The sequence below is a fragment of the Paramacrobiotus metropolitanus genome, unplaced genomic scaffold (assembly GCF_019649055.1).
Source record: "Paramacrobiotus metropolitanus isolate TYO unplaced genomic scaffold, Prichtersi_v1.0 Parri_scaffold0000203, whole genome shotgun sequence".
Taxonomy (NCBI): Eukaryota; Metazoa; Tardigrada; class Eutardigrada; order Parachela; family Macrobiotidae; genus Paramacrobiotus; species Paramacrobiotus metropolitanus.
Genome location: NW_026570423.1, coordinates 108147 through 117902, shown reverse-complemented (window position 1 = coordinate 117902; position 9756 = coordinate 108147). Strand labels below are relative to the sequence as shown.

At 46.2% G+C, this 9756-nt stretch overlaps 1 protein-coding gene across 1 annotated transcript; it reads right to left on the bottom strand.

The window, feature by feature from the left end:
- Window positions 1-6124: 6124 nt before the first annotated feature.
- On the bottom strand, window positions 6125-9595 carry LOC129600922 (uncharacterized). Its single transcript, XM_055499597.1, has 4 exons — window positions 9511-9595; window positions 8578-9358; window positions 7039-7905; window positions 6125-6379 (listed from the first exon to the last, which is right to left on the bottom strand). The coding sequence occupies exons 2-4, from the start codon at window positions 9055-9057 to the stop codon at window positions 6125-6127; spliced, it is 1602 nt and encodes a 533-aa protein (XP_055355572.1). The 5' UTR covers window positions 9058-9358; window positions 9511-9595.
- Between the last annotated feature and the right edge of the window lie 161 nt (window positions 9596-9756).

Below are 9756 nucleotides of genomic sequence, written 5' to 3'. Positions count from 1 at the left end.
ACAACGCCAGACTGCGCTTGTGGAAGGTGACTCCTTTCACTGATACAAGGCGCTCGGTCAGTCCGTTCGATGTCGAGATACCATTATGCCGGACTGGAGCTTTCCTGCCGATTGTGGCCCACCACTTGTCGTCCACTCTCCAGCGCAGCCGCTCTACAGAAACCAAATCCGTACCTTGCACACCGTGCAGCCAGTGGACCACGGTCATAACGTTCGCCTTGGGACGAATACGGCGCGCAACATTGACGATTAACCCGGGGACCCACACCCACGGCCCGGAGGATGTCTCGGGCATCAGCACGTCCACGGGGATAGGGATGTCGGATGCGGCGTGAGCGTACTTTCCGGCCAGACAACCATCGAGGAACGAGAATTTTTCATTGCGGAAAATTCGGTTGAAAGGCATGAGTTCGCATCGTCGGTTGGGACAAAAGAAGTCAATGAAGAGACCATTGTCAGCTACATCCACTACGCGTCCAATGCGGAACAAGTCGTCGTCGCCCAGGACATCGACGCGGTTGGTTCGGTTGAGATTGTAGGACAACAAACACATCGCTGAAGCTACAAAGCATGCCGTCGTTAGCACCTAATGGACACCAAATAATCGCAGAAATGATAAAAGTCGAGTGTGTCGTTGTAACTGCGGTTTCAAGCAAGACCCTGTATTGTGCGCTTAGATTTTCAAATAAGTACAGATAGGTACAGATACTTCAGGCTGGTCCAGCAAAGTACATGCAGTGTTACCGTCACACAGTTAAAGCAGGAGGAAAATAATTCGAACGCAACCAACTTCGCAGAAACGAAGACAAGTTTTGTTTGTAAGCGTAGAGACAGAACTGCGACAGAAAATCTCGATAAAAAAGTCTGTGATAGACCAACAGTTTTGTTACCGTAAGAGGAGAGAGTCCTGCTACTGTCCAGCAGCAACAGTAGGTAGTACCAATCAAGTACTGTACGAATACAATGTAAATAATGGACACCAGTCCAAACTCTTGTACGATGGTAGCGCTGCAGTACGGTACTAGTAGCCATTGAGTTTACGATTTAACGGTTAAATCGTAAACTCAGTGGCTACTAACCATTAGTGCCGTACGTTCAGCCAGTAGTCGGCACTCTGCACGCAGTCGTAACTCGTAAGGCCGTGTGATGTATAATAACTATCTGTGTTACTGTGTACGTAAAAATTAATGAATATAAAATTTAATAAAATGGTAGGGCCGTGGTACAGTGTAAGAACAATCCAAATACTTTTGAATGTTTTCGTGCGAAAGTTTGGTACATCTGAATGAGTTCAAGCTATTTGGGACTTTCTTACACCTTTGAGGAGAGAAGCGGCTCCCGTATAGCGACGAAGTCTTTCAAGGATTTTCAACAATTTGCACCGTGGTGCAGTGGTACTTACTGCCTACGCGGATGTTACGACGTAGCCGGGGTTCGATTCCCCCATCGGTGCAATTTCGGGCCGCTTCTCGGTTTCCTTCGGATGATGCAATGTTTAGTCACCGATAACTCACCAAACGGTTTGCGGCGGTGTATGTAAAATTGCAAATCGTCTGGGCCCTAGAGAATGGCATTGAACATGAACATTTGACATTAATTTATTGCCGCTGATTTCCACAGTAATGGTTAACAACAGCGATAAGTTCCGCCGATAACACTCGCACGTAGTATACCGCTCCCTTCCAGCTGCGCATATCCAGCTACTCGTAACACAGATCAGACAACGGCAGCGTAGGGATAAATTAACCAGTTTTGGCACAGCTTGAGCAAACGACAACCAAAATACCGATATTATACTTCTTATCATGACTGAACACTGCGCACAGTGACTTGTGTACACTGTACACAAGTGTATACAGTCACTGTACAGTAATCTGGGGCTTTGAAATAAGTGGTGAATATCGGGTTCCGGTGATTTTCATATCAATTTTTACTTTTTAGCATAACCAAGACACGACAATTATAAAAAATAGGAATGTGCTTTTGTACAGTAAAGGTCAACAACCGCTAAAATATTTGTAATTATTCCGCCGCTCTTAGTTAGTGTTATTCGGGAAGAGGAAGCAACTGTCAGAAACGCACATAAAGGACAGCGTAAAATTATAAAGCGTCTTTCCACGAGAAAACACGAAGAATTACGAAAGCTTAAGAAAATTGCGAAAAATCATTAAGAATTACGGAAGCTTTTAAGAAGAAACGGGCATCTATCGGAAAGTCGGTCACGTCGGAACCGTGGCAGAACACGCTAGGAACAAGAAGGATCTTCGTACCGGTACTTATGTGTGTTTTCACGCAAAATTAGAAGAAGATTCAACGCTTCTTAATAAACGTCTCGAACACCTGAATGCGTTCAGGCTATAACTTTGGAACTTCTTATGCCAGAATGTCCTGGTGCCTGGTGGTACGAGTAATAATCAGTTTAGATTATGCAGTGGCGATGTTCAAAATTACTGGTCATCGGACGCGCAAATTCCAGTGAACAGCAAAAGTGCGTTTTATGTGTATCGAACATTTAATGCCGTTTATTTACAAAAATTAATAATGGTTTATCTTCAACAGCTGCAAAACAAAGTACGTATAGCGCCCCTTCCAGCTAGTGCACGTAAGATTAAAACCGATCAGACAACAAACTACAGCGTAACAATAAATTAATACGGACTTGTGCATTCAAGACAAAAAACGGCAAAGGTTTGAAGCCATAGAAAAACTGATAGTCGCAACCGCAAGCACAAATATTCGAAAAAACGAAGTAACTGGATGCTGCCATACCATCCATCCAAATCCGAACCATTTATCGTCGTTCGAGCAGTCGGTGTAGTCGATTCACCGTCCTTACTACTAGCGATCGTTATTCGTGTTCCACGTCGTCCAGTGTTGAGCCAGTTCGACCAGGAAGTACATCGCAAACGGACTCAGTTTCTCCAACTGCAAACCATGCAGGCCGTCCACACACCACACTTTGTCGAGGTAATGCGAGGACGGACGCGGGTCAGCTGACTGGGTTGCACAAAGCGCCTGCAAAATAACACCACTCTTCGTAACGATCTTAAACGTTTTAATGCTTCAAAGAAACAGAACAAATCTTTCGCCTGGGCCGAGTTTGTGGTCAAAGCTTTGACTTTTCTACAATCTCTGTCATTTAAGGTAACGGAATTACTCAAAACTTCGGTTGAAGACTTGAATTGTAAATCGAAATGACGGTACTCACCCTGCATGCTAATTCTCTCCTCAGAACGCCGGTTTTTCTTATCAGCAGCGATACGTGCCAACCACGCAGACAAAGTTTCCAGCTTTTTCCCATCCTGCATCGGCACCGATTTCTCTAACATATCCCACATCACGCAGCCCATATCGGCGTTCATTGGAAACCGAATATCCACCATGTTGACCGCCAGCTGAATCTTATTACGAAAGTGTATTTTAGCATAGATTAAATCCATTTCACAGTTGACCAGATGAATAGCGTCGCACGGGAGACCACCACAGGCGGCGATGAAATCAACCAAGCGATGGACGACCGAGAATCGGCATACTGTACATCACCGATTCCGTTAGGGTAGCTGTGCATTAGGCATCTATCAGAACCATAATCCTCATCGTCCAGAGGGTCGGTAAATGCCAAGTCACAGCGAAGCCCACGATGTGGATCGTTCGCAGTTGACAGCCGGTTTTCCGACCAACGTAGTGAATCACATCGGTCAGCGTGACAATGTCGCCGGCATTCATCGAACTTTTGCGAGCGCCCACAACGATGTGTTGTGTGGATTTGCGGAGGCATTTGAAAACGGGTGCCGTTAGAACGTACTGCAACCAGCTGGAATTCGGCTGATCACCACCCTTATTCGCGATAATGCAGGCCGTCAACACCGGTGACTGCAGGATGGCGTTCCAAGCACCACACACGCTGCGCAATCCCGTCTGCGTCCGAGTATCCAGTTGGGAGAAGACTTCCAGCAACAGAGCCGACGTCAGCATAGACAGATCACCGAATGGCTGCTGTTTCACAGTTGAAATGCCTCCTCTAGACGGCATCCCCGCAGTGTCTTGCTGCATGTCACGCTCATCCATTCCGTACTGCAAAATCATAGAAAATCCATAAAGCAAGATCACAAAGCCGGTGTCAGCTAGCAACATGAGAGCGTCTGGCGCTAACCCAGAATGCACCGGAACTTAAAAATTAATGTCTTTCCGCTGCGAAATTTTCCGTTACATACTAGGAATACGAATGTATTAACTTCAAGTACTAAATTCGTGCACAGTATTACGGTGCATTTATGCGCGAGTTTGTATTCTTTCAACGAAAACAAATAAGGTAAACCGACTCGCCAACGCGTTGAAGGGTCTTATCTACCCGCCTGCGTTTACCACAATGCGTTCCAACTGGAGCCACATCCGATGGTACGTCTCTCTATGTTGATGCCGCCAAACGTACGACACGTGTCCATCCTCTACGTTCACGAAATTAACAGGCCGGGAAACGTGATCTATGCGACGACGCGCTGCCTCGTTCAAATACCGCAGCACCTTAGCGGTATCTCCATGGCGGCATTTTTGCGGCAAAGGCAGAACATCCTTCATGAAGTCCCCTCGTTCCACTGGTGTAAGCGACGTGGATATTCCCCCTCGGAATCGAGAGCCAACATGCCAGTTTTCTGAAGATGAACGCTGGTTTGGAGCTCCACCCCAACCGCGTTCCTCTCTCCAGCGCAGTCGCTCCACGGGAACCAGATCCGTACACTGCACCCCGCCATGTGTCCACTGGACTACCGCCACTTTGCATTTGGAAGCCGTATGGTGAATACCGCGGGCAATATTGACGATCCCAGCAGGGAACCAGGTCCACGGATCGGTGCGTGACTGACGCATCAGGGCGTCCACGGGAATGGTTGCACCGGGTCGGATCTCCGGATACGCATCGGCCAGACGATTTTCTAACATGTGATAAATGCTTGGCGCGTTCTGGAAGATGCGGTTGAACGCGGTGAGTTCGCGTCGCCGGTTGGGGCAATGGAAGTCGATAAGGAGCCCGTTGTCGGCCACGTCCACCACCCATCCATAGCGGAGCAGATTGTCGTCGCCCAAAACATCGACGCGATTAGCTTGACAGGCGCTGTCAGACATCACTGTAGTGTGAAAGTGCCCAGTGGTCAGCACCTGGAATATCTGTAATAAACAAGCGTAAAATAAAACTCGTTTTTTCTATGAGTACAAGCTATTCTCTCTGTGCAGATAGATAAGCTATTTGCTGATTATGCTTACGCGTGATTCTTGAGTTCTTACTGGTCTGGAAATCGCTGTCCTAGCGTGCAAGGAAACTATCTGTACAGGGTAAAACAAAAATAACTTACTTTTGATTGTATCGGTAGTAACTACTAACAGTAAACACACTCCGCGCGAAGCACGTTCAGTACTCATGTGAAAACCGATCGATTAATTTTTGACAATACGGAAGAATTATTATAAAACTCCAGACTACTAGTATATGTGCATACTCGTAAAACTGTTCATTTTGGTTGTTTGAGCCCACAAGGTGTGGATCGGTAGCTGGAAACCAATCAAAACTTAAACAAACTTGCGATAGGCCGAACACATATGCGAGGAGGTGTGCAGGCGAGCCGACACCATCATGCTAAAAAAATGTGCTGTCGGTTCGACTTTACATCACCTCGTACAGTCAGGAATTTCTGGCACAAAATGTAGTTCAATTCAGGCTCGACGCTGGCTTGCCTGTCCAAAGCGAGGGCTTTATAACCAGCCTTAAACTCCAAGCACAGATTAATACACGACTTGAAAAAACGATAACCAAAATACTGTGATAACACTTCTCGCCGTTTGTACAGTGGTATGACTTTGTAATAAGCAGTGAATATCGAGTTACGATGACTTTATGTTATTTTGTAAAATCACAAAGTATGAGCCAATAAAAAAACAGAAACATCTTATTTACATATTCACAGTAAAGGTTCAAATATTTTATTTATTCCGCCGGTAAAATATTTTGTACTTAACTATTCCGCGTTATTCGGACCGAAGCGGCTTTCAAATACGCACAAAAAGGACAGCGTAAAAATTAAAAACCCTTTCAAAGGAAACAAAATTATAAAAAAGTGCAACCGATTTCATTTCAACACGAAACGGACTTCAAAGAGCAGAAAACAAACTCGTCATCCATCGGTTCATCTGGCACATCGGAGCCGCTGTCTGAGTCGTCACTGCTTGCCCGCATTCCATCAAAATACTCTGCCAGTTCGACCAGGAAGTGCAGCGCAATCGAGGACAGGTTCTCCAACCGCAGCTCTCTCAGGCCGGCCACGCACCACTCCTTGCCGCGGTAATGCGAAGAGGGGCGCGGGTCTGCTGTTTGCGTCGCGCACACTGCCTGCAACGAAAAAAAATCAGCATGGCTACGCTAAGGTACTTATTTAGCCGTAACCACAGCTTATTTAGCCGTTTTTGCCAGATTCGACCGAACAACATCCGGAAGTTATAGCTGTAAGACAATTCCAAAAAGTTTAAATGCACTCAGGTGTACCAAAAGTCTCATTATGGACCAATCTTTTTAAATTTCTCACATAAAAGCACAAAAGTATGGAGATCGTTTTCACAACGTACGAACCAAAGTTTGACCATTTTTTTCAAATTCTAAAATGAATTTCAAAAATTTTTGTATTCATTTTGAAAATATGAAAAAACGCTACTCTAGAAATCTAGTACCGTGGTTCTAGAACCGCTAGAATCTAGAGCCGAACCGTGCTTTTGGTACACAGGAATGCATTTCAATTTGTTGGAATTTTCTTACAGCCATAACTCCCGAATCGGATGTTACGCGCACATACGGTTTTCACGCCTATGTAGACAAATTATCTGGCTACAGAATGTCATAAAACAAGCAAGGAAGCCTTTGAGAGTGCGTGAAAGTTTTCGTCCAAGTAAACGAATTTATACCATGTACCGGGTACTTCCCTTTACAGTTACCTGAACCGTACGATCATGCAAATCGGAAAAGGTAGCCAACGGAACATCGACGACAGCACTTACTCGACAGGCCAGTCTCCGCTGAGAACGGCTGGTCCCAGCATTGAGGGACGCCAGCCACGTCGCCAACGTGTCCAGCTGCTCCGCATTCGGCGTCGGCACGCGTGTTCCCAGTACGCCCCATATCAAGCGGTCCACATCACCACCAAGCGGCAACCGAACCGAAGGCAGGTACACCAACAAGTGGTTAGGCAGGTACACCTGCTCTGAGCTAGCGTAATCCAAAAGAACCGTGCAGATAACCAGCCGAATAGCTTGGCATGGCAGATCAGTACAGGCGGCGATGAAATCTGCGAGGCGACATGGACCCGGGTAGGAATAACTGGTACTCCCGAAGCTGGGCTCATGCATGGGGCATTTATCGTATGAATCCAGGTGGCGGTTGAATTGCAGTTTCAACTGGAGTCCCACCAAATAGACCGTTAGCACGCGATGCCCCGTTGTCTGGCTAACATAGTGCATCGTCTCCGCCAGCGTCAGAAAATCGCGGGTCTGCATCCAGTTGTCGCGAGCGGCTACGACGATGTGCTGCGTGGATTGGCGAAAGCACTTGAACACGGGTGACGTCAGAAAGTAATGCAGCTGAGGACGGTATGGTCGATAATGGTGACTTCCGAAGCCAATAATAACGATGCCGGCCGTTAACACGGGAGATTCCAAAACGGCGTTCCATGTGAAACACACGGTGCGCAAGCCAGTCTGCGTTCGGGTATCCAGTTGGGAAAATACTTCCAGCAACACATCCACTGTCAACAAACCGATGTCACTGCTATCCTCGGGCTCCGTAATCGAAGTAATTTCTTCTGTCAGCTGCAGGATAATTGCTCGGATGCCTGCGACTAATGCGCCGTCGCATTTACGGATGAAGTTCTGAAAAAGGGCGATAAACAACCTTGTAGCTAGTAACTAGCACGTTCCATAACCATAAAAATTAGGCTAAGGCCATTTTGCCGCAGTAAGAACAATATGCGGCACTATAGCTGGTTGGCTATTTTGCCGCAAAAATTGCGGCAAAATAGTCACTCCGTAAAAATTAATACGGGCAGAATTTTCTTTACCGCCAGCTTTACAAATTACAAGTACCTATAATTTTACTTAATTATAACACTATTGTTATCAAATTACTACGAACTACAATACTATTATCATTTTATAGTGTTAGTCCCAAAACTGTTCAAATATAATCATACTCGTACATTAAATATGTCCAATTCAAATAATCGTACATTTAATATGTTATCTGCCCGTTGAAAGTCTAGCTTTAAGATTATCTGTCTTGGATTTGATTCCTGCTCTATGTACTTCTTAACTTCTATCTCATAACATCAAACCAAAAAAGGTACTTATAAAAGTTTCTAAATGAACAAAATCTCCCAATAGCCTGGTAAGATATCTCCGTTAATGGAGCTGGCTACTGTAAAGTCATAGTAACAATATTAATAATGATATTCTTTAAGATTAAGTACAAATTATTGAAACGAAATCCGGTATTAAAGCAATTTCCAGTTAACATCTCTTTAATGCGCAGTATTTTACGGTTACCTGAACAGGATCAGGATAAAGCGAAATGTTCTGGAAAGGGCCCGTGGTCGGCCATCGTAAAAAATCAACATATCGCCAAACGTACGACAGATGCCCGTCCGCTATACCCACGAAAGAAACATAACGACACGGGTAATCTTCCCGACGGCACACTCTCTCATTCAGGCGGCTGGACAGTTTATCCACGTCCACATGACGCCAGTCTTCCGCTCCCGATAACAATAGACTGCGCTTGTGAAACGTCCCGGCCTCAACGGGGTCAAGTCGAGCAGACAGCCCGTGAGTTGTCGAGACACCATCATGCCGGACGGAAGCGTTCCTGCCGATAGTAGCCCACCACTCGCTGTTCACCGTCCAACGCAATCGCTCCAGCGGAACCACATCCGTACAGGCCACGCCGTTGACCCAATGGACAACGGTCGAGACATGCGCCTGGGCCGAACAGGGCGCGCAACGTTGACGATCAACCCGGAGACGCATGCCCACGGACCGGAGGGCGTCTCGGGCACTAGCACGTCCACGGAGGTGGGCTTGCCGGGTTCGGTACCCACGTATGCTAGGGCAAGAGCATCTTGACTGAACTCCCAATCGACATTCAGGAAAATCCGGTTGAAGGGTGTGAGTTCGCGTCGTCGGTTGGGACAGAAGAAGTCAACGAATTCGAAGAGTCCGTTGTCGGCCACATCCACTACGCGTCCAATGCGGAATACGTCGTCGTCGCCCAGGACATCGACGCGGTTGGTTCGGTTGAGGTTGTAGGACAGGAACGACATCGTTGCAGCTGCAAAGGATGCAATCGTTAGCACCAGATATGCTGTATGCTGTTCTGATACGGCAATTTCTCTGTAGTTTTGCGTGCAGAAATTGCATGCTGAACAGGGAATGTACGTTATGCAACCAGTCAAATGATTTAATATTCGGACTGATGCTCACCTGTGATGCTAATAACTAAAACAGTATCACAAGGAAATACAAGGTTTATTTCCGTCCTGGTAGCAATCGAGCCGCGTTACCGTAGAGTGTAGACGACGCGAAGCAAAAAGCAGCAAACACAGTAGTGTAGTATTTACTCGCAAGCAAAATGATCAATTACGATTAAAACTGCAGAATTAAACGATTTCAATCATTTTATAGAATTCCAAGCGCGTTTATACTGGAAGTCTGGAAGCGTCAAGCGCA